The sequence below is a fragment of the Lycium barbarum genome, chromosome 6 (assembly GCF_019175385.1).
Source record: "Lycium barbarum isolate Lr01 chromosome 6, ASM1917538v2, whole genome shotgun sequence".
Classification (NCBI taxonomy): domain Eukaryota; kingdom Viridiplantae; phylum Streptophyta; class Magnoliopsida; order Solanales; family Solanaceae; genus Lycium; species Lycium barbarum.
The window spans coordinates 113,412,994-113,438,539 of record NC_083342.1 but is presented as its reverse complement, the minus strand read 5'-3'; the positions used below and the strand labels follow the sequence as shown (position 1 = coordinate 113,438,539).

At 34.4% G+C, this 25,546-nt stretch overlaps 2 protein-coding genes across 3 annotated transcripts; both read left to right on the top strand.

Moving 5' to 3' along the window:
• The first annotated feature begins 659 nt into the window (after positions 1-659).
• Positions 660-1,953, top strand: LOC132645601 (uncharacterized). Its single transcript, XM_060362678.1, has 3 exons — positions 660-856; positions 947-1,008; positions 1,606-1,953. The coding sequence occupies exons 1-3, from the start codon at positions 799-801 to the stop codon at positions 1,729-1,731; spliced, it is 246 nt and encodes an 81-aa protein (XP_060218661.1). The 5' UTR covers positions 660-798; the 3' UTR covers positions 1,732-1,953.
• A 7,323-nt stretch (positions 1,954-9,276) lies between these two features.
• On the top strand, positions 9,277-15,040 carry LOC132645600 (AT-hook motif nuclear-localized protein 9). 2 transcript variants are annotated; one of them, XM_060362676.1, is made up of 6 exons: positions 9,277-9,470; positions 10,089-10,839; positions 12,562-12,629; positions 13,151-13,282; positions 14,017-14,178; positions 14,519-15,040. In XM_060362676.1, the coding sequence occupies exons 2-6, from the start codon at positions 10,401-10,403 to the stop codon at positions 14,747-14,749; spliced, it is 1,032 nt and encodes a 343-aa protein (XP_060218659.1). In that variant the 5' UTR covers positions 9,277-9,470; positions 10,089-10,400; the 3' UTR covers positions 14,750-15,040. The 2 variants fall into 2 exon arrangements, with proteins under 2 accessions (XP_060218659.1, XP_060218660.1); XM_060362677.1 differs by lacking the exon at positions 9,277-9,470 and adding an exon at positions 9,496-9,749.
• The last annotated feature ends 10,506 nt before the right edge of the window (positions 15,041-25,546 follow it).

Genomic DNA, 25,546 nt, shown 5'->3' with positions numbered 1-25,546 from the left:
TAATTTCACAAGTGGGATCTCGGGAGTGTAGAATGTACACAAACCTTATTAAATTTATTCGTTACCCTTACAAGGTAGAGAGGCTGGAAGTGTAAGCAGTGGTGGAACCAGGATTTGCCATAAGGGGTTCAAAATATGAAGAAGTAAACACATGAAAAAGTTCAAGGGGATTCAACATCTACTATTTATACATAAAACTAATTTTAATCATGTATAAACCGTGTAATTTTCGCTGAAGGGGGTTAATTCCCCTTAGCCGTATATGTCTCCACCTCTGACTGTAAGGTCGTAACGAATTGAATTCTAATCTTTTTTTATATAGAGCCAGTTTGGATTGACTTATAAGTTGCTTGTAAGCTGTTTTCAGTTTTTTTTAGTGTTTGGTTGGTCAACTTAAAGTCATTTTGTGCTTAAAATAAGCTCAAAAAAATAATTGGGCTCATTTGATTTAGCTAGTCTAACTTATTTTTTTTACTTATAAGCTATTTTCAGCTTATAGGCATAAGCCCATCCAAAAAGGCTCATAAACCACTTACTAAAGTTTGTACAATAATAAGAGGTTTAAGGTATTAAGCATTGTGAGACAAAAAATCGGGGGAAAAAAAAAAGAATTGTACATGAAGTATTTATTAAAAATTTAGCAAAGAGGAAACCCGAAGTATTAAATGACAGTTGAAGGAACGTTATAAGCGGCTGAAAACTTTTAAAGTTTACCTGTCCTCTAAGCCAAACGGGCCCTAGGGTTTAAGGCATTGGTAGAAGAAGCAGGAAATTGCCAGAGCAGCCACCCTCACCAAAATGTCGAAGAAAAACGATTTGGGTCGCCGGAAAAGACAACACGAATACGATCTGCGAAGTACAAATCTTAATTTTGTTTACCATTTTTTTTTTTTTTAATAATATTGTCGTGTTACTAGTTTCTTGATTTGATGGTGAAAATATATAGGGGAAAAAGCAGAGAAAGAAAAGTTAGAGAAGAAGCTACAAGCAAAGAAGAATAAGATGAAGGTTAGTCACTGTGTCTTTATAATTTCCCTCTTGAAGTGCTGATTATGTGATTATTTCTCTGATGTATGCACTAATTTAATAAGAAAAGTTATGATCTTTACTGCGTAATCTTTGACTGTTCAATAATAGTTCTCCACATTCATGTTGGGAGGAGCGTTTGGATGATGATGATAATGATTAAAAAAATTCTTTTATCAAAAAGAAAAGAAGCCTTTTCTCTTGTTCGTCGAGTCCATGTTGCTATTTGTTGTTTCTCGTACCTCAGTTATCGTATTATTTTGTTGTAGTTACTACTTTCTTTTTTTAGAATGCTTTGTTATGCTTGCTATAGTATCTCTTCACTTTCGTTATTTCTTTTTTTGACCTGTTTTAAAATGCTTTTCCTTGAGTAGAGGGTCTATTGGAAACAACCTCTCGACCTTCCAAGGTGGGGGTGAGGTCTGCTATATTCTACCCTCCCTGTCCCCACTTGTGAGATTACATTGGGTATGTTGTTGTTGTAAAAAGAAAAGAAGCCTTTTGTAATGATGATGATACAAGTTTACTTTATCAAAGAAAATGAAAGAGGGAACTAATTTGGATGATGTTGTGATTTAGGTGGACAGTAAAGATAAGAAGAAGAAAGGTGGAAGTGGATTTCAAGTGGGGAAGAAAAAATTGAAGACAAAGATGACTCCATTGGCCAAAGCTAAAGCTGCACAAGCGATGGAGATTGAAAAATGAGATTATGCTGTAATTTGCTCAGGTGTATGTATGTGGATTATCAATCAGAAACTTTGATTGATTCTAGATAACTAGATTAGTCCTCCTCGTCTTCTTTCTCACAATTTGGTATGTGAAATTGAAGCTGTTTACATCTCGGATCAAAAAGAAATTGAAGCTGTTTACATCTTTCCTCTGCGATTAGTTGATAGAGATTTGATATTTGTTCATGTTCCTATTCTATATTCTTTCTCGTGCTTTTGTGCCTCTACTCTTATACTCTTTTTATGTCTTGCAATGTTTTGGGTCTCGGCTTTGCCATATTTAACTGAGTTTGAGTAGTTCAGATCCTGAGCAACCGTGACAGTAGGTTCTGAGTGCATTCTGAAAATGAGTGACGAGTACAATAATTGTTGATGCTCTGTTTACAATGTCAGTGATAGGGGACGATAGTTTTTCGAAAACAAAAAAATGTTAGTACCGTCATACATGACATTTGATAGTTGAAACTTGAAAGCATTACTTCCCCTTAAGTTAGAGTTTACAAAGATCTGGTCTTTCTAGAAAGTGAGTAAGGTGTATCCATTACTGGAAGCACCACGAAGGTGTTTTACTTCAAAATATCAGTTAGAAAGGTCTTTCAGCAGTAGGCTAAAGAAACATATATTTGTCACATCTTAATCAAGTCTGGTTAGATTTTCAGCTTTGTAGAGCTTGTAGTAAGGTCTTAGCAATGGGTATTATAAACTTGTATAACTGATATGGATGTGTTAGGAGCTACATCAAGGATAGAGCAATATCAGCAGTTGTCCTTGCAGTTTATTGCCCACTAAAGAGGTAGAATGTGGTCTATTTTGATTTCAAGATCGTAGTTATATTGGCACTTAGGGGTAATCACAGCTGGAAATAGGTGATTCTGCTAGTTAATCATCCTCCACTCCTGCAAAAAAGAGCACAGATAAAGGAGAGATCTTGTGAGCTTCTCTAGATTTAGCAATTTATTTTGTTGAACAACTAATTGAAGTAGCGATAGTGTACACTGAACAAAATATCGTTCAAGCTGAAGTGGTTATGTTCGAAGACCCCTGGAATCTTGCCTTACATTTGGCTAACAGGAAAAGCAGAGCTTAGGCTGTATTTTGTTGTGGATGTTTTCTGGGAGTATCTACATGCATATGTATGGTTTAATTCTGATGTAATATCAAGAGTATTATACTATAAAATTTGTTGCTTGTCCTTGGTATTAAGAATACCCCTCAAAACTGTATTACCTTGTCAAAAAGGAAACAGGGTGCCCGTCAAAATTCTAGAGTAGATATTTCCATGCTTGTGGCACTTGAGGAAAAAGATCAACCGCAGCCTCGTGGGAGGAAAAGATTTGAAGACAAATATAAAACTGTGGTGCATATTGTGAGCTCTGCATGATGTTGCAGAGACCTTCATAGACCATTCTATCCTTAGGGGTGCTAGTGTCAGGTTTAATAAAAGCAGACACCTTCATGGACCATCTGTCTTTCTATCTCTAGCAATGTAAACGGTACGGGCTAAAACTTTCACCCCCGTTGCCCGGCTCTGTTAGCATGTTCATGATTTTGACCTGCCCTGTTTATGTTCCTTTTTTTGAAAAATTCTCTTTATTTTTCAATTTGCAGTATTCCACTTAATATTCTTAAGTTTGCCCTTTTTTGTTCTCAATAGGTGCCCCTTCACTCGCAATCCAACTATTGTAGTACTGGAAGGGAAATGGGGAGAGAGGAGTTAGCTTGTCAACCTCTTATAGTACTTTTAATGCCTATTTTACAGTAATATAATCCGTCTGCTTGAGCCCCGTGAAATTCTTTCAAGTCCTGATCAATTCACGTGTTTGGCTTATTTTGACTGCTTCCAATCTTAGAAAGCATGTTACATCAAACTTTTCACTGTTTATACGATTTTACTAGTTATATAAGTCATAAACCCGTGCAACACAACACTAACGAAGAAAGTCATGAAGTCGGTAAAGGATAACTCGCAAAGGAAAGGCTTGAGCTGCTGACTTGCCCCATTACTGTTCCAACATACCTCCTCTTGACACCTATGAGAAAACCAAAACTCGTAAGTCAGCTTGTACATATAACATCAAATGTGATCTAGAGTAATGTCTTGTCCTTTTCCGGATAAACAAACGAGAACAACAAAGAGTTGAATCTTAATAGATCATGTTTGTAAGGTCACCTCAAGTATGTTAGCAAATGATTTTATGCACTAGCTCAGTGGAAATAATACCCCAAGGCATTTACTCCTAATTCTTCTTTTTTCTGTTACATTTGAGAACTTTATAGAGAAAGAGTGTGAAGAATTGAACTCATGCATATTATGTGAAACGACTTTTTACTATCACTGGAAGTTGTTGTACTTAGCTACCAGGGAAAAGATGAATTAGTGATGGTGGGAAAGAAAGCAAAGGATCAGGATGAAGCAAACACCCTGCAAAATTTACCTCAGATTTGTTTATATGCCTTTAAATATTTTAAATTGTTAATTATTGTGATTTATAATATTTTTATGTAATTTTTAACTATGTATTTTATTTTTCAAAAAACTTAAAAATTAAACGTCTAAATTTATGAGTAAAATAAAAAAAATTTGACTCTCAAAATTCGAACATTATCACGTAAATTGATAGAGAAGAAAGTATATGAATATCACATGCATACATATCCATATTGGCGGCTTTACCAAAACGGCCACTTGGTGTTGAAGTGCTGTACACCAGTGTTTCTGAATTGAAGTGAAATTTGGAGGTCCAAACCTGGTCACGTCATCTCAATTGTCCCTTTCACAACCCCTCGGCCCTACCTTTTAAAGGTCTGACGCCATCCTGGGCCGATGCTACGCGCCTAGAGCTGTTAACCGGTTTGAACCGAATCGGACCGGTAATTCATTAACAAATCGATCGGTTTTTGATTTAAAAATTGGAATCGGCCACCGATTTCAGTTTAACCGGTTTCAATTTACCAGTTAAATAATCGAAACCGATCCGGTTCAAAAGTGTCAAAATCTTTTTTTTTTTTTTGTATATTATATATATATATATATATTTATTATAGTATTTATTAGTATATTGTAGGTATATTTACATATGTTATATTTATTTATAAGTAAGGTTTATATATTAACTGACTAACAACAATACAGACAGCATATACGTATATATATATATATATATATATATATATATATATATATATATATATATATATGTTTAAGTTATATGTATACTTATATATTATAACTTAAGTTATTTATAGCTTAATTTTTTTCTAAGTTTATAAATTCATATATTATAAATTAAGTATATTTATATTATAAGTATATTCTTAGTATATTTTAGTTATTTTTCAAGTATATAACTTTCTAGTTTTTAATTTAAGTAGATGTATATTATAAGTATATTCTTATTATATTTTAGATATATTCCTAACTTAATATAAGTAAAAATATGAACACAAGTAAATAGAAGAAAGCTCAATGAGTCATATATTTTATTCATTTTTGGATAACATTTATTTGCAAGATGTAATTTTTTTTAACTTGCAAATAATACATGAGTTGCAAAGAAATAATAGAATAATAAAATCATCAATTCTCAATCATTTGGTCAATTTTCCGCATATCATATTCGACCATGGAGATATCTTCAAAGTCTTTCATTTGGTCCGGTCCACTTGCTATCAAATCTTCAATCTCTTCCTCTTCGCCTTCCTCCGCTTCTAAGTTTTGGTTGCGTCGCTCCGATCTAATCCAATCGCGAATGCACACTAGTACTTGCAAGCTAAAGCCGGATAATGAGTGTCTATGGTCTCCAATTTGTTATCTTCCTTGGCTAAATGCACTCTCCGAAGCCACGGTTGATACTTGAACCGTAAGGATATCTCGAGCCATTCTTGAGAGTATCGGATGACTTGCCTTGTATTTCTTCCACCATGCTAAGACGTCCAACTCATCTAGTTCCTTGATATCCATATTTGGCTGCATCAAATAAAAGTGATATTCGTCAAAGTTTGCATTACAAGAAGGAGTTGGATTTGAATGTAAAACTTTTAAACCCGACAAACCCTTTTTGCTACTTTGAGAAGTAGTGGGGCGTGGAGCAACAGATGTAGCATGTTCTTCCAAATTAGAATAATGAGTAAAAACTTTTCTAAACTCGTCATCAATAGCGAGTTCGGCTTCAGCTAAAGATGGTTGAACTCCCTCTTCAATTTCTAAAAATATATAAATTTGACCAACCAATACTTTAGTATAAGACACTTCTAAACAAGAATTTAAAAGAGAACCGAATATAAATAAAGTTGGGATGGAAAAAAAATACTTCTTAAATTTTGTTGTCATATAAAAAATAGCCGCTTGATAACCGGGTTTATATTTATACTCTTGTAAAACTCAAGCTATTTCCGCTAAGTAGGCTAAAATTCCGGTTACTGTGGGATAGAATTGTTTAGAAAAAGCAAGAGTTGCATTATAAAAAATTTTAAGAGTTCAACACATTCCTTAACATCTTCCCAATCCGTATAATTTAACCAATCATCACTATTAATATTATATTTGTTGTGAACTTGTTGTATGGGAATCCTATACTCATATGCTTGTTGTAGCACAATGTAAGTGTAGTTCCCCCTAGCCTCAATTTCTACTTGAATTTTCCTAGGTCTAAGGTTGTTTTCCACACAAGCATTCTTAAAATCTCTAATTCTTCCCCTATTAGCATTACAAAAAAGAAACGCAACCGCATCTCTAAGTTTTTGAATAGAATCGTCAAAACGCACAAGACCATCTTTAACAATTAAGTTTAAAATCTGACAACTACATCTTACATGAAAAATATTTTTTAGCGGAGGGTTTAGTTTTCTTTTTAAAAGACCAATCGCTTTTGTATTATTAGAAGCATTATCTAAAGCAATACAAAGTGTTTTTCTATAAATATTAAAAAATCTCATAATAGTAGACATTGAATCCGCTAAAAATTTTCCATCGTGACGACCTTTTCCTTCATCATATAAAAAAACTATAATTCTTTTTTGCATAACCCAATGACATGTAATAGCAAAAAAATCTAACATGTAATAGCAGAAAAATCTAACTTGTTAAGACTAAGACCCAAATCAGCGGTAAGAGAAACATTACAATTTAAAGAATTAAATACATGGCGCAAATAAAATCTATATTTTTTTTATACAAATCTATAACATCCGCTCTACAAGTACTTCTAGGAATACCCTCAAATAACGAATTATAACAACGTTGAATGTAAGTAACAAACCCCAAACCCGAAGGAAAGGAAAATGGTAAACAATCATAAACTACCATTTTAGCTATTTCTACACGCTCTTTTTTCTTGTCATGCTTAAAAATTTTATCGGTTCGTGGGTCTATCGTCATTTGAATACCCCCCCACATTTGAACCCGTTTGCTCTCCCCAAACATCCATATGTTTCTTTCTCATATGACCATTTAGTGTACCCGTTCCACCATCCTTACTAGTTTCTTGCTTAAAAGTAAATACTTGTTTACATAGGGTACATTTAGCTGTTTGACTTTCCTTATCCTTAGTCATAAATTTCCAAATTTTAGCGGTTGACTTACGAGTTCTAGGCTGTTTGTCTTGTGTATGTGATTGAGCAGCATATGTATCTCCTATGAGATTTTCGGGGGGTTGTGTTTCATCATCATCATCAATTTCATTAAAAGTATCGGTATAATGTTGTTACATTGCCTCATGACCTAAAAGTGGATTATTTCCACCAACATCAATACCTAAATTAGGTGTTTCTTCCACAAATGTTTCCTCATTAAGCCCACGCCTAACAATACCACTACTACCGGCACCACGTCTAAATCTTTTCGCCATTATTAAATAGAATTAATTTAAATCACACTCAAATAAATCGCAAGAAAATAAATTGCAACAAATTAAATTGCTAGAATTAAATTGCGAAAAATAAATATAGAGTTGGAACGAAGGTACCAAATTGCCGGACTAATTTCCAACAAAGTGAAGGCGGCTAGAATTGCAAATCCACCAAAACTACTTCAGATTGTTGCAAAATCACCAACTCCACCAACAATATTATAATTGCAAAATTAATAATTGAAACTATAATAAGACTTTATAATATTTATTTGAGAGAAATTTAAAGTGGCTAATTGTTGCAACATAATATAATTGAGAGATTGAGATTTGAGAGAAAGAGAAGAGTGAATTGGTGTGGATTAAAATGGAAATGGAGAGGGGTTATATAGGGGTGGGGAATGGGTTAAAGTGTTAAAAAAAAGTTTGGGGGGTTGGGGGGCAAAAAATGAGTTTGGGACCGTTTGGCAACGACCATTTTTGCAAATGGACCGTTGCCCAACGGTCCATTGGGCTGCCCCAACGGCTACAATTAAAACAATTTTTTTTTAAATTCCACTGGTTTTTCCGGTTCAGGTTCCAAAAAAATTAAAACCGGGCCGGTATATAATAAACGGTTAACCGGTTCAACCAGTTTCGGTTCTGGTTCCGATTTTACCGGTTCGGTTACCGATTTGAACCGGTTAACCCGAATTGGTTGACGGGTTTATACGTGCCTCACTTTTTGAGACCCTTCATTTGGCTCTTACAACTTGTAAAACATTTGCTTGTGCTTATTTCATATCAAATAATTTGATCATATAAGTCACAAGATAAAGTAAAGTATTAATAACATCCATTAACGCAGGATGCTTTGTGCATCGAGCTGCCCTTAATCATTCAATTATTGGTAAATTTTAATTTGAGTTATTTTTTATAATTGACTAAATATATTTAACTTTTATTAATTGAAATTTACTATTTGAATCCTTTTGCTCGTGAATATTCACAATGTACTAGAATTGTTAACTATTTCACCAATTCTTAAGCCCCTCTTGAAAATTGAAGAGTGTAATTGTTCTCCGTCAATTACACTCATTTCGTGCTGATCAAGTAATTACTTAGCTAGACAGGTATGTTGAACTGTGTAATTGCATCACTTAAATTCAATTACAAAGTGATCCTACAAATATTATCTAAGATTTCACCACTTAAAGAACTTAAATTACACAAGCACTCTTCTGGTATGATTTATTAGCTGAAATAATTAATCGCGACATAATTTTAGAATTGCTTATCTGATGTTTCATTACTATTTGAATCACGCATAGCTAATTTTGGTACAATTTAATACATCAATTGATATATTATTTTGCATATAATTTGAACATGAAATAACAATATAATGAATTAAACATTAAAAGACAAATGTACCCATTATCTTTTCCTCAAATTCGGCATCAAGAGATCTCAATAATATTTTAGAGCAAATAATCAAATGAGAAATAATCTATGCATTATTAATTCATTTATTATTGTAATCCATGCATTACTTGTTTCTCAAAAAAAGGACTCCAAAGTGGCATGTTCAGAAACTTCAGGGTCAAAAGTGAAGACTATGCGCGTGGGTAATGAACAGGCTTGAGAAGTCGTTATTAAATGAATTTTAGAGCGCAATAAATATGGGCATTATCCATCCAGCGCCCTTTTTTTCAGGTTATGAGAGTAGTGTGCCTTCTCTTGGAAATTCAATCTTCTTTTGAATCTCTTTTGCTCAAACAAATTGGCATCACACAATGACACAACACATATCTATTACACCAAACAGAAGCACCTCTCTCTACCCCACATTTCAGTTTCCATTTTCATTTCAGATAAGGATTTGCCACAGGTTATACATACTAACTTCACCATTTCCCTCTCTAAGCTTTTCACTTTCCTTTTTTAGCATAAGGGTCACCTCATTTTTGCATTTTAATCAATTTGGTGTCAGTTTCTTGACAAAAAATATCATGAAGTTGTGATCTTTATTGAATTTGCAAATCAAGAATTGATTTCCATAAAGTTGTTGATGCAATGGCACTGATTTCTTTGTTGGGTTTTTGCTCTTGCTGTTGAAATGTTTGTGGAATTCTTTTATAGTGTTTAAGGGTTTGTTTTGAATAGTAAGGTGAGAATGTACCAGACAAAAATATAAGTTCAGTCTCTGTTTGTTTTGCATTTGTCTTCAATGTGAAGCCCTTTTCTCTTTCCAATAGGTTTGGAAAGTTGTTAAAACTTCTTGTGTTCTTGCTTTTTTTTTTGTACTAGCTTTTTTGCTCTGAACTTGCATTTCTCTTCCTATGCATATTTCTTAGCCTCTTGTTTTTCCTTTTTGTTGAGTTTAGGAACTTGGGACTCTTTTCCTTCCCTTCTCCCATTTTAGTGTGTTTTTAACTATATCTATTTGCTGAGTTTGTTATTACTTAACTTACTTTATGTCACTGACAGACTCTTAAACTCTTTTCAGATTTTGCATTTTCTGGGAGGCTCTGTTCTTGAACGAGCTTTCAGTTGTTCTCTTGCTCGTTCGAGGTGAAATTCACAGCTAAATACATTCTGGGATTTTAAGGAGATCTTGAATGTACATAATAGAGTTCCCCTTCAGCGTTTAAAGAAGTTACAGTCTTTTTGTGCCATTTTCTTATCCAAGGCTGCAACTTTTACTGGTTTTGATGTTGCCAATAAAGAGTTGTGACTTTGATTCCCTTTCATTTGAGATTTAAATCACTGTTTGAAGGGGATTTATTGTTTACGGAGTTCTGAGAAAAGAGATAAATGTATGGATCGAAGGGACGCTATGATGTTACCTGGATCTGCTCCTTACTATATGCAGAGAGGGATGAGTGGAAGTGGGAGTGGAAATACCTCTGGTTTACAGGGATCACCAAGCATTAATCCTTCATTACCTACTGCCAATATTTCCTTTCAATCCAGTAGTATTGGTGCATCATCAGCTTCGATTCCACAAACACTACTAATGGATCCTTCATCAACATTATCACCTAGAGGTAGTATCGGTGCATCATCATCAGCACTGCCACAAGGTGAGCCTGTACGCAGAAAGAGGGGTAGGCCTCGGAAATATGGAGTTCAAGGGGCGATGTCGTTGACATTGAATCCACCTCCATCTACTCAGGCAATGGCATTAAACTCAACTCAGAAGAGGGGTAGAGGAAGGCCACCAGGGTCTGGACGAAAGCAGCAACTCGCTTCTTTTGGTAATTTCTCCCTTTAGTTTGCATTTCCGTAGATCCTGGCAATTGGAGTAGCTTAATAGTAGTGACCTGATATATTTGCTTAGTACTCTTGGTAGTTGTTCGTTAAGTTCTTTGTTTAATCAAGGACTTAATCTGATTGAGGAAGTTTTACCATCTTACTTCTGTGCAGTCCTCTTAGGGGCTGCATCATTATGATTTTGTTTATCATTATGTATCTTCCTGAATAGTGAACGGAATGTTTCTTTCAAGAAAGCTACCTCATATAAGATAGATACACGTGTAGAAAAGATGATAAAGCATATTAAAGTCACATAAGGGTCAGAGTGGAAGATCCGAATCACCAGATTTATAAGGAGGTGACAGGATCAATTTAATGGGCAGTAAATGCGAAACAGTCTCTTCTCGAGCTCATTCTTCTTTATTGTTTTGGATTGATGGAGGGAGAATAGGCACTAAGTAACATGGGATTACTGAAACTTTATTATTTGATTATCTTAATGAGACAAATAAATGGGTACTACTAATCAGCCCCAAAAGAAAAAAAAAAGGACATCAAAATGCTAGAATGGTTGCTTATTTTACAAAGTTAAGCATACAATAGAAGCGTTTGAGTTGGAGATCATGTTTTTCTGATTCAGACATTATAAAAGATGCATATGGAGCTTCTCATTTTATTGTTGCATCATCATGCTGATGCCAGAAAACTAAAAGTTACAGGTTATGCCATTAATACATTAAATTTGTCTCTGTAGGGTCTAGTTTCAAAATAGATCACCAAATCGAGTACTTGAGGCGTTGCATTATTATCAGCATCTGAACTTGCTTTCTACACTTAATAGTCGAGGTATAAATTTCATAAAATTCTATTTTATTAGGTGTGTGTGTTAAGAGCTCTCACATCCAAAAGATGAAAGTTGCGGAAATGAGAATGTTGCGATGGATGTGTGGGCACACCAGGCGAGATAGGATTAGGAATGAATATATTCGGGATAAGGTTGGAGTAGCATCAGTGGAGGACAAGATGAGGGAAGCGAGGCTGAGATGGTTTGGGCATGTGAGGAGGAGAGGCACAGATGCCCCAGTGCGGAGGTGTGAGAGGTTAGCTATGGATGGTTTTAGAAGAGGCAGGGGTAGGCCGAAAAAAATATTGGGGAGAGGTGCTGAGATAGGACATGGCGCAGTTTCAGCTTGCCGAGGACATGACCTTAGATAGGAGGTTATGGAGGACTCAGATTAGGGTAGAAGACTAGTAGGTAGTCGCTGTTTCGATCTATAGTCTATTATCCTTTGATTCTTGCTACTATATGTTGTTTCTTGTACTTCGATTATCTTATTTATCTGTGGTAGCTACTGCTTCCTTTTTTTAGACTGCTCTATCTTGACTTATTTGCTTTCTTTAGTTTCATCTGCATTTTGCTTTGAACTGCTTGTACCTATCTAACCTTTCTCGTTGTGTTTTCTCTTGAGCTGAGGGTCTTTCGGAAACAACCTTCCTATCTTCCGAGATAGGAAGATAGGGGTAAGGTCTGCGTACACTTTACCCTCCTCAGACCCCACATTGTGGGATTTCACTGGGTATGTTGTTGTTGTTGTTGTTGTTGTTGTGCGTGTTATTCATCAATGTGAGTATCCTTTTCTATCCATTGAACATTTTGCGAATTTCCTGCCCTGGGATGTTTCTTTGACATGCTTTATGTTATAATTGGTTGATTCTTTTGCTAGGTGGATGGTTGTCCAATACAGGTGCAATTGGTTTTACCCCGCATGTCATCACGATTGCTGTAGGAGAGGTACGTGTTTCACATATTTTAGAGTGTGTAATATTGTATAGCATCATAGATAACATGATTGAAACTACTATCGTATCTTTTTTCCTCACTTCTACCACGCCGGAACATTACATCATTATGGGTCAGTTTATACATGGAAACTGTTAGAGCGAGGGAATTAACTTTTCCTCCCCCTGTTTATTTTCCAAGGTTAGGCTTTCAAGGAACTTGAGCAAGAAGTAACATAATGAACTCAATAGAAAAGAAAGAAAAAGAATAATCATTTAATTTTGGTCTAGATATCTCCAGGGACCTTAGACTGATCATTTATTTACGGGCAGCTAGGTGCTCTCCAACAATTTGTATAATGCAGAAGGCCCTTGAGGTCAATAGAATATGTTATAATTTATGACTTCAAGTGGGAAAACTGCTTGTGGCTTACCTTAATTTGTACTCTTTCAGCCATTCAGTTACTTTTCTATTTTAATTTTAGTTCTGGCACTAACAATATTAATGGAATGGTTCATTTGCATTTCCTGCAGGACATCACCACAAAAATAATGTCATTTTCGCAACAAGGGCCTAGATCAATATGTATTTTATCGGCAAATGGTGTTGTCTCCACTGTAACTCTTCGTCAACCATCAACTTCTGGTGGCACTGTTACATATGAGGTCTGAAGACTAACATTAAATTCAAAAATATAATTTTTCAGGCTGATAACAGTAAGTTGCTATCTCCTAAAAGGACGAAAGGAGAGCATGAGCGCCTATAGTTTAGACTGATCTGAAGGAAGTTGTTATCTTTGCTTGAGATGCAACAATGAAATTGAATTGTTTGCTAATGGTTAGAAAAACAAAATTGTTAGCATCTTTGGTCTAATAACTTTACCTGGATCTGTAATTTTGAGACTTAGCTGCCAATGTCCTTAATACCCAGTTGGAAAATATTTTTTTAACACATAGATTAAGAAATTTTGAGGCCTCGACTTTAAGTGTCTTCTTCGTTCTTATGTGTAAATTTTTTAACTCACTAGAGTACCTTTTCTGGGTTTGACCTTTGAATTGTGCTAGTGAGGAAACTGATTGTTTTTATCCCTACCTATGATTGCAGATTCCGGAATTTCTGTGCCTTTATTTTTTCCAAACTCGTTAACCAATCTTTTCTCAGTTGTCTTCCACAATGTATATGCCAAATAATTTGTGGTGTAGTTTTCAGGGATATGGGTGGTCCTGTGGAAGGGGGACCACTTATTAAAGTGGATAAAGTTTTCTCTGTATTAGGAGCTTGTAATCTTGTTAAGTACTGATTTTAAGTCTATTACTGCATATTGCCTAATTTACCCCCTCATGCTCCATCTTTTATCTTCAAAAATGAACTTCCGAGCATATATTCTTATCCCATACAGGGACGGTTTGAGATATTATGTCTATCGGGATCTTTCTTGGTCAGCGATAGTGGTGGATCTCGGGGTAGGATTGGCAGCCTAAGTGTTTCTCTTGCTAGTCCAGATGGTCGCGTGATAGGCGGTGGAGTTGGAGGTGTTCTAATTGCAGCAAGTCCAATTCAGGTATCATTTTCAATCCTTCCATCTTATCGAAATCTTCATTTCATCTCTTTGAATGGAAACCATTAGGTATTTGGCTGTCTTCGGCATATGATACTATGATGAACTCATTTGGAATTAGTACGAAACTAAACAAGGTTGCTCCCATTTTAATCTACATGCACCTTTGAATCTTAAAAAGGTTTGGCTGGTTATACATTGTATAAAGTTGTGTGATCATCAGTAAATCATATCAAAATTGGTCTGATATGGAGGCTAAGCCTTCTTATCTTGTGGAAAATTCAGACCCTTGACTTTTCACTTCCCTGTTCAAAGCCTGAAATTGAAAGTGAATGACCTTCAGGTAATAGTGGGAAGCTTCTTATGCTCAAGCTCAAAGGCAAAGAAAATAGCTGCGGAAAGTGTACAAAGTGCAGGAACTTCAGATCTTCAGACCACTGACAATTCTGTAAATCCAGTTGATGTTCTTTCGAACCAGAATCTTACACCATCCTCTTCAATGGGAGTATGGCCTAGTTCAAGGCAAATGGATCTACAAACTGGCCATATTGACATTGACTTGATGCGAGGATGACTACTTCAAATGTAGGTAGTCGAGTGAGCACTGTATATATTGTGTTCTGATTTCTCTAGTCCGAGACATGTTCTTATAACCATCAGCAGCCACCTTAGATTGTAGTGATATAGGAGCTTTTTTGCAGTTTAACATGAATCTGCTTTCTACTCAGTAGCAGTTCAATTCATGGTGGAGGCTTTAGTCGACTCGCGTGTAACATATTGTGGGTTGTCTTCTAGATACAGACTGTTCCATCAATTTGGCTAATCTTTTTCTTGATCTTGCAGTGGAAGACGTATTTTTATTGTTTCTTGGTTTCAGCATTGAACTAATATCTCTTCCTGATTTTGAAAACTGTAATTATTCTATGCTTTGATTGCCTTGGATGTGTTTTTTAATTCCAAGGAAAAGACAATGAAATATTCGAATAGTTGTTTAAGTTTGCTATCTCGTCTTGCACGAAAGTACAGAGCTCCAATAGATTTAAATGCAAATATTGAAGATACAGATATACACATCATCAGCTATAGACTACAGTGCACGTTCGTTTAAAAAATGAAGCCTGGTCGTCTTTTTTTTTTTTTTTTTTTACCATGAGGGTCTCGATCTCTCAAATCAAAAGATGCTACTGGTATTCTCTTACCTGTTCATTTGTAGTTCTTCTCTGAAAGAAATAGGGGTTCTGCTTTTGGCAACAACATGTTTGGTCCCCATTATGGAGTCAAATCAATACGTTCTAAGAGAAAAAGATTGAAATATTAATCTATCGTCAATCCCTTGGTGATCTTTCTCAAATCAGGGTGTACAGATCAGATCGCACATTAATTCGTTGCTAGCTATGCTAACGAGCTATAACTTAATTTTGTCATGTTAATTGATTGTTTTAATCTTGCATGCTGAATTTCGTAACTTATGTTCTTAGGAGGAAGTTTAGCTTGGGAGATTGGAGCCATGTATATATGTATTACCTTTTTTTTTTTTTTTTTTTTAAAAAAAAAAAATTCTTGATGAATGAATAAGTATGGTAAAGAAAATAAGGAATGGAATTTTACCATTTTTGAACGCAGGAAAGAAAAAGAATGAGGGACTATTATAGGGACAACCAAATTTTGCAGTTGAAACTTTGATTTAACAGAGACAATATTTTTTTATCACTCTTACGTTGATTTAAACTACAGAAGGTTGACACAATACTGGACAGCATAACTGATTACAAGTACTGAACAATGCTTGAAATCATCCTTTATGCTGCTTGACAGGGAAACATGCATGTAGACTTAAAATAACTCACAGAAAATGCAAATTAAGTGACCCATTGTCCATTGAGATAATGGAGTTAACAAATAGGCCTGCAGGGTTTGCATGCACACATCTTTTTCATCTTATGCTTGTAAATCCAGCTGAGAACTGAGCTGTCTTCTTCTTCTTCTTCTTCTTCTTCTTCTAGTGCCAGTACTGTTGTTGCTGCGACATCGACGCCCTCCATCGGGTTAGTCCTAATGGAAGATTCACCATGATAGAAGCATAGTGAGAAAACAATGAAGATGGCAACAAGTATAGCTCTGCTTTTCCAGGCCATTATATTGTGTACCTAATGCTTCTTTTAGAGGTAATATATATATGGGGTTTCCAGCGTACGCGTGGGTTAAATTTCATTGATGATATCATTCGTTAATTTCCAGAATTTAATTAATACTATACTATACTTTATGTTCTCGTTTTTTGGATTAATGTACCACCTACTATATCAACCTGCAGCCACCATATACGTGAATCACGTGGTCAAAACGATCATTGGTTGAGATTGTAAAGTTGGATAAAACTTCATAAGTATCCAGCCTATTGCGGCATAGCAGACCTTCTTGGATTACTGATAATGCAGCATATATATAGCAACAATTTTTTTCTGCTCATTTGGCCCTGAGTTAGCATAGGAGACAAATAGGAAGGAAACCTTTCAAATTCGTTGAAAATAACTTTCACTACATTTCTGTTCTACAAAAATGTGTACTGCATGTGATAAGTATCGGGTTATTTGAAAGAAAAAACAAACAAAATAATGCGGAAGCAAAAAATGCGAAGATTAATACAAAAAATTAAAGATACGCAAAATTCGAGAAATAAATCTCCAAATCTCGAAAGTAATATATTACTTAGAACCCTAATTAAACTTAGTTTTTAAAAATTAACGCATTAAAGTTAGTTATGATACTAATAGAGTCAATTCAAGAACCTAGATGACAAAGTGATCTAGTTCCCTATTTCGAAAAAAGTAGAGACCATAATTAGTAGGCGTTTTGGCCATGAAAACCAAATATTTTTCACTTTATTTGGAATTTTGAAGTTGGAGTTATGTTTACTGCAAAAAAATGGATAATTTGCGGAGGTTGAAACTTGCAATTCGTGGGGGTTTTAGCCTCCTCTAGTTGGCTCCGCAAATTACCTTCTGTTTTTTTTTTTTTTTTTTTTTTTTTTTTTTTTGTAGTGGTTATAGTTTTTGCAAAGCATATTTGGTTGTTTGAATTGACTGAAAGTGAAAACAATGTTTTAGGTGTTTGAAGTTGTATTTGGATTTTTCATGGCCAAACACCGATTTTCAAATAAACTGAAAAAAAAAGTTCAGAAAAAAATAAAAAATTCTCATGGCCAAACGGTCAGATAAGACTAATTACCTTCTTAAATTTTTACTTTAATAGAAATAAAAGATTTCAAGTTAAAAGTTAATCTTACCTCCTAAAGAATATATTTCGCAAGGTTGAAAGATAAATCTGTCACCACACACAAATGTGTAAAAGAAGAGAAACCTCTCAAATTGTATTAATAATAATAATAATGTTGTTGTTGTCAAAATTAAAAGAACAAAATCCAAGGAAAATTGTCCAGCCCTCTCCCAAATAGCAGGAGATTCAAATATGAAAATAATAAGCAGTATTCCCTCCGTCCACTTTTATTTGTCCATGTTTGACTTTATACACCCCTTAAGAAGCAATAAATCAAATGGTAATTTTACTATATCACCCATAATTATTATACGTTGGGAAATGAATTGATTTTTTATTTTATAGATTATTTAATAATAAGGGTAAAATAGTATAACATGATAAATTATCTCTTGGTTTTTCAAACTGGACAAGTAAAAGTGGAGATCTGATTTTAGTATAGTGGACAAATAAAGATAGACACAGGGAGTAAAGCCTAACTAGGAAACTTTAAACCAAGAAAGTATTCCCTCCGTCTCAATTTAAATGTCATACTTTCCTCTTTGTCTGCCAAAAAAGAGTCCATCTTTCTATATTTAGTAAGTTGACAATTCAAACACCCTACGTGACAAGTTTAAAACCACAAGATTCAAATGACATTTTAGTACATTACATGCATCTGTAACTTAGAATCACAAGATCCAAAAAACTTTTTTTTATTTCTTAAACTTTGTGTTCAGTCAAATTAAGACACTTAAATTGAAAGATAGTACGTCAAATTAATACTCCCTCCATTTCACAATAAGTGACTTTTTAGGCTTTTCATTTTGTTTCAAAATAAGTGGTGTTTTAGGATTTCAAGAAGAAATTGATCTTCTTCTTCTAAAAAGATCCTTATTTACATAATTAGGAGTCATTAAGTTTTTCTTTTTTTAGACATGTAATTAGGGGTAAATTAGTAAAAACACTCCCAAAAATTTAAGGAATGAGCACTTACTTAAAGGGTGTGCATAAATCTAAAAAATCACTTATTATGGAATGGTGGGAGTATCACACTTCTTCCCAAAATTATCTGACAAAAAGTAAGGAAAGAAGTCAACTTTGCACCAAAACACATGCTCATTTCAGCCCCTTTTATGGGTGTATCCCAGCCTTATGTTGGGCGTGTTTTTCATATCTTTTTGGGCAGAATTTCATTCTGCTCGGTTGTTGGGCTCCATATGACCCCAATCCTTCTCCTCTTCGGTTTGGTAGCAACTGCTTGTTTGGATTGACTTATTTTAAGTGCTTTTAAGCACTTTTATAACGTTTAGATAAAATGAAAAGAGTTTTTAAGCATTTGTTTTAAGCTAAAATGATAAAAATAAGCCAAAAGCCATAAGTCCATCCAAACGGGCTAAATATTGCCATAATTCTTGGACTTCTCTTTGGAGATAAACACCTTCTTATCTCTCATTGAACCTTACCAATCATATCTTGATCTCCTTAGCTTTCAAAGCTTCATCCAAACTTTTAGAAAGGATATGCCACAATGGATGCTATCTGCATACTCCCCATTAAATTGCAAAACACATGTGAAATCCTTTTAATTTATTAATAAAGAAATCTTTTGTCAAAATTTTCATCTACCCTACCTATCTTTTTATATATTTTTGTTTGTTTTCTGGATTTGGAGAGAGACGGAAAGATCTTAGTACTATAAAATAACCTTGTACCTCTGCAATTCTTTTGTCACACTTCAATGTGTCAATTATTGGTATAGTATTATGTTTCCATCACTATGTGTAAGGAAAATAGAGAGTCCGGTAAGGGTGTCAACCGGTTTGAACCGGACCGGCAACCGGTTATAAAACCGGCCGGTTTCCGGTCTAAAACTGGAACCTGCCACCGGTTCCGGTTTATCGGTTAGAAATCTGAAACCGGAACCGGTCCGGTTCAAAACGTCCAAAACCTCTTTTTTGTTTTTGTTTTTTGTATAGTATATATATTATAGTATGTATTAGTATATTGTAGGTATATTTACATATGTTATATAAGTTTATAAGTAAAGTTTATATATTTACTGACTAACAGGCTAACAACAAGTCAGCAATACAGCATATACGTGTATATATATATATATATATATATATATATATATATTAAGTTATATGCTTAAGTTATATACCTAAAATATAGTAAGACTATACTTATATATATCAATATACTTAGGTTATATAACTTATATATATATATATATATATATATATATTAAGTTATATGCTTAAGTTATACTACATATACCTAAAATATAGTAAGAATATACTTATATATATCAATATACTTAGGTTATATATATATATATATATATATATATATATATATATATGTTTAATTTATATGTATAATATATATTATAAGTATATTCTTAGTATATTTTAGTTATTTTTCAAGTATATAACTTTCTAGTTTTTAATTTAAGTAGATGTATCATGTATATTATAAGTATGTTCTTAGTATATTTTAGGTATATTCCTAACTTAATATAAGTAAAAATATGAACACAAGCAAATAGAAGAAATCTCAATGAGCCATATATTTTATTCATTCTTGGATAACATTTATTTGCAAATTGTAGTTTTTTTAACTTGCAAATAATACATGAGTTGCAAAGAAATAGTAGAATAATAAAATCACCAATTCTCAATCATTTAGTTAATTTCCCCCATATCATATTCGGCCATGGAGATATCTTCAAAGTCTTCCATTTGGTCCGGTCCACTTGCTATCAAATCTTCAATCTCTTCCTCTTCGCCTTCCTCCGCTTCTAAGTTTTGGTTGCGTCGCTCCGATCTAATCCAATCGCGAATGCACACTAGTACTTGCAAGCTAAAGCCGGATAATGAGTGTCTATGGTCTCCAATTTGTTGTCTTCCCTGACTAAATGCACTCTCCAAAGCCACGGTTGATACTTGAACGGTAAGGATATCTCGAGCCATTCTTGAGAGTATCGGATGACTTGCCTTGTATTTCTTCCACCATGCTAAGACGTCCAGCTCATCTAGTTCCTTGATATCCACATTTGGCTGCATCAAATAAAAGTGATATTCATCAAAATTTGCATTACAAGAAGGAGTTGGATGTGAATGTAAAACTTTTAAACCCGACAAGCCCTTTTTACTACTTTGAGAAGTAGTAGGGCGTGGAGCAACGGGTGTAGCATGTTCTTCCAAATTAGAATAATGAGTAAAAACTTTTCTAAACTTGTCATCAATAGTGGTTTCGGCTTCACCAAAGCTACTTCGGATTGTTGCAAAATCACCAACTCCACTAACAATATTATAATTGAAAAATTAATAATTGAAACTATAATAAGACTTTATAATATTTATTTGAGAGAAATTTAAAGTGGCTAATTGTTGCAAAGTAACTATAATTGAGAGATTGAGATTTGAGAGAAAGAGAAGAGTGAATTGGTGTGAATTAAAATGGAAATGGAGAGGGGTTTATATAGGGGTGGGGGACAGGTTAAAGTGTTAAAAAAAAGTTTGGGGGGTTTGGGGGGAAAAAAAGAGTTGGGGACCGTTTGGCAACGACCATTTTTGCAAATGGACCGTTGCCCAACGGTCCAATTTGGGCCCAAGCCGCAACGACTACAAACTATTTTTTTTTTAAATTCCACCGGTTTGCCGGTTCCGGTTTCAAAAAAATTGAAACCGGACCGGTACAAAATATACGGTTGAACCGGTTTCGGTTTTACCGGTCCGGTTAACGGTTTGAAACCGGTAAAACCAGACCGGTTGACGGGTTTAGAGTCCGGAACCTAAATGACCCAAAAAAAGATGGAATGAACCAAAGTACCCCAAGAAAAAAATGTGGTACCAAAATACCCTTAACATAGTAATTTACTGCGTTATATAAAAGTCACTTAACGTCCCACGTTAAAGTCTGTCACCCGAGTTTTGAGTTTTTTTTTTTTTTAAAAAAAAAAAACAAATTACATAGAGCAGCTTTTTCATGTGCTATGCAAACTCACCCCCAACTCCACCCCTTCCCTGCCCCGCCCCTTATACTCCCACTGTCCCTACTCCTTGTACTATTTTATCTTTATTTTTAACAATGTGACTATTTCTATAAAAACATACTATATGCCAAATACAATGTAGTAATGTTTTTGCAATTATTATTTTGTTCACAATGATAGATTATATTAAATAGTATCACGATAATACTTTAAATTTTTCAAAAGACAAACTCTCCAATAAAAAGGTAGAAGGGTATTTAAGTTATGCATAACTTAATTAAAGTGGAGCAAAAATTAGAGACTTCTACATAAGAATAGAGGAAAAGAAGGAATTAATTGAGATCTGAAAGGCACTGATGGAGTATAAAGGTCTTAAAAAAACAATAAAAATGTTAATCTTTATGCCTTAGCCCGAGCAAGAAAATGATTTCATTTTAAACAAAGATCGGAGAGCAACATTAAGAAGATAAAGTGACAAAATAATTAGAGGACATAAAATTAAACTATGATTTTTTTAAAAATGAATTATTATCATATTAAAAATATAAAACAAAAATTAGATTGTTTAACCCTCATATTATGCTGCTCTAACTTAATGTTGGATCTTAGTACATTTTATTATATACCCAATTTTCCTCGAGCGTTATATTCATTCTAATCTTAACTCATTAATAATAATATAAATTATTTCAAAAAAGAAAGTAAAATATATATAAAATAACAATTCAAATAATACCATTTTTTCTTCTTCTTAAGAATGAAATTTAAAAGTGATGTTGACAAACTGTAGGGTTTCTCTATTTTATTTTTATAAATAAAAGTTACATGCTTATGTAATTTGTAACCTTCGCAAATTTTATACATTACACAAAAAATCAAGTTATTAGATTTATTCATTATCTTTATACATTACTCAAAAATTAAAATATACAATAGCTTATTCAATTGCTCTCTAAATTTTAATTGTAAAAGTTATTAAAATATACGTTATAAAAAATACATGCTTGATTTTTTTTTATTTTTTGAAATAGTTTATGTTATTATAATTAGTTAAGATTAGAGTGAATATAATGCTCGAAGAAAATGGGATATATAATAAAATGTACTAAGATCCAACATTAAGTTGTAGCAGCATAATATGAGGGCTAAACAATCTAATTTTTATTTTTTATATTTTTAATATGATAATAATTCATTTTAAAAAAAAATCATAGTTTAATTTTATGTACTCTAATTATTTTGTCACTTTATCTTCTTAATGTTGCTCTCCGATCTTTGTTTAAAATGAAATCATTTTCTTGCTCGGGCTAAGGCATAAAAATTAACATTTTTATTGTTTTTTTAAAACCTTTATACTCCATCAGTGCCTTCCATATCTCAATTAATTCCTCCTTTTCCTCTATTCTTATGTAGAAATCTCTCATATTTGCTCCACTTTAATTAAGTTATTAGCATAACTTAAATACCCTTCTACCTTTTTATTGGAGAGTTTGTCTTTTAAAAAATTTAAAGTATTATCATGATACTATTAATATAATCTATCATTGTGAACAAAATAATCATTGCAAAAATATATATATATTTTTTGGTAAATAAAGATTTTATTTCACCAAATGAGTGCTAAGTACAGAGCGTAGACAACAGGCGCATGGACAAGGTCCCATGGTCCTGTTTCATTGGAATAACAAGCTAAATCACACAACAAATAAACTAAGAAGGATAATAATCCATTCGGGCTAGTTGGCTTGTCAGTTTTGGTTGCATATTTCCCCTCACCATTATCTCTTGAGCAATTATCCTGATGAGTGCACCAGGTTCCCTCTGTTTGCTTTGAAAAACTCGGTTGTTCCTTTCTTGCCATAGGAAATAAACACAACCTGCAGTTATGAGTCTGAGATTGTGCTGCTTTACCATTTACGTGTGTAGTCATCCACCTTACTTCATCAGTCCACTCCATTGCATCTATTGTATCCTTGCCACTCTACTATTTTCTCCCAGACCCTTGCTGAGTAGCTGCATTTGAAGAATAAGTGCTCCACTGTCTCATTTTCAGTTCCACATAGGGGGCAAACCAGTTGTTCAGTTATCCCCCATTGCGTCAGTCGGTCTCTGGTGTAAAGTCTCTTGTTAAGTGCCAGATATAGTATAAAAATCCACTTAGGAGCACCTTGGTTATTACACACCAATCTCCTCCAAGTCACCTTTAGATGGTTTCCCCAGAGCTTTTGGTATACTTGTTTAATTGAGAAGGTGGTGATGCTGTGGAGTTGTTGTTCGTCAATACCTGCTTCTTCCAAGATGTCCACTGCTTTAAATATCTTTTTCAGCATCCATGAGGCTTGATTGGGAAATATACTCCATACACTCTGTTGCTTGAGGTAATATTCATGTACCCATCTGACCCATAGCTTGTCGGCCTTCTTACATAGGTTCCAAAGTAATTTACATATGGCAGCTTTGTTCCATGTTTGAGCATGCAGAACGTTCAGTCCACCAGCAGCTTTAGGCAGACATAATTGTTCCCAAGCTATTAATGCTTTCCTAGATGCCGTTGTGTCCCCTGTCCACAAGAAGGTTCTACAAATTGTTTCAACTGCTTTTAGTACCTTTTTTGGGAGTATGAATATTTGAGCCCAAAAAGTTTGTATGGAAAATAGCACAGTCTTAACTAGTTGTAATCTGCCAGCATATAACAATAGCTTTGATGTCCAATGTGTAATTCGTGCCAACATTTTGTCCGTTAGGGGCATGCATTGCATAGCAGTGAGTCTTTTTGTACTTAAGGGCACTCCTAGATATCTAAAGGGCAAGGTTCCCTTAGTGAATTGTAGTTTGTCCAGAATCCTTTGTTGTGTCACATTGACTACCCCCCCAAAATAGATAGAGCTCTTACTAGTGTTTGCGATAAGACCAGAAGCTGCAGAGAACCGGAGGAAGCAGTCATAAACTTTGTTAATTGAAAATTCATCACCTCTGCAAAATAGGAGCAGATCGTCTGCAAACCCAAGCTGCACAATATTCACTTTGGCACATTATGGATGATGGTTGAAATCAGGATCAGTACCCAAAGGTTTCAGGCTTCTATTCAAGTACTCCATACATATCACGAACAGGAAGGGGGATAGGGGGTCACCCTGTCTGAGTCCTTTCTTTGCTGGGAATGCCTTTGATGGCTGACCATTTACCATGATAGCATAGTTAACAGTTGTTACACACACCATGATCCACCTTACAAACTGATCAGGGAAGTTTAAGCTGATGATAACTTGTTCTAGGAAGGGCCATTCTATTGAATCACAGGCCTTTTGCATGTCTATCTTAAGCATACACCTAGGAGAAATGTTTTTCCTATTGTATCCTTTGACTAACTCATGGCTTAAGATAATGTTGTCACTGATTAATCTTCCTTGAACAAAAGCAGTTTGGTTATTTTCAATAATTTGCTCCATAACATATTGCAGCCTCTTTGTGATGATTTTTGAGATAATTTTATAAAGGATTGTACAACAAGAGATGGGCCTGTACTCCTTTACATAGACTGGATTTTTTACTTTTGGAATGAGAGTGACACTAGAACAGTTCACTTCAGGTGGCAGTACCCCATCATGAAAAAACAATTTAATAGCAGCTATAATGTCTTTACCTATGATTCCCCAAGCCTTCTTGAAAAAAATAGGCATTAAAACCATCATGTCCTGGGGCTTTGCCATCATCAATATCCTGGATAGCTTGGTTTATTTCCTCAGTAGTTACAGGCCTTGTCAACTTCAACTGGTCTGTTCTGTCAAGAATATTCCCCGCCTTCATAATTCCAGGATCAATTGCAGGTATTGATTCAGCTCTGGACCCCAACAATTTCCCATAGAAGCCACAAATTTCTTTCTCTATTTCTTGACCAGTATAGAGCAGTCGACCAATTTAAGTTTTTAAGCAGCTGATCTTGTTCTGTGCTACCCTGCTTTTCATACTTGCGAAGAAAAATCTTGTATTTGAATCTCCTAGTTTTAACCAGTGAACTCTGGATTTTTGCTGCCAGATGCTTTCTTCAATATTAGTCCATTTCTCAAATTCTTTCCTTAATAGCTTTTCTTTTGGTATGAGTTCCTGATGTTG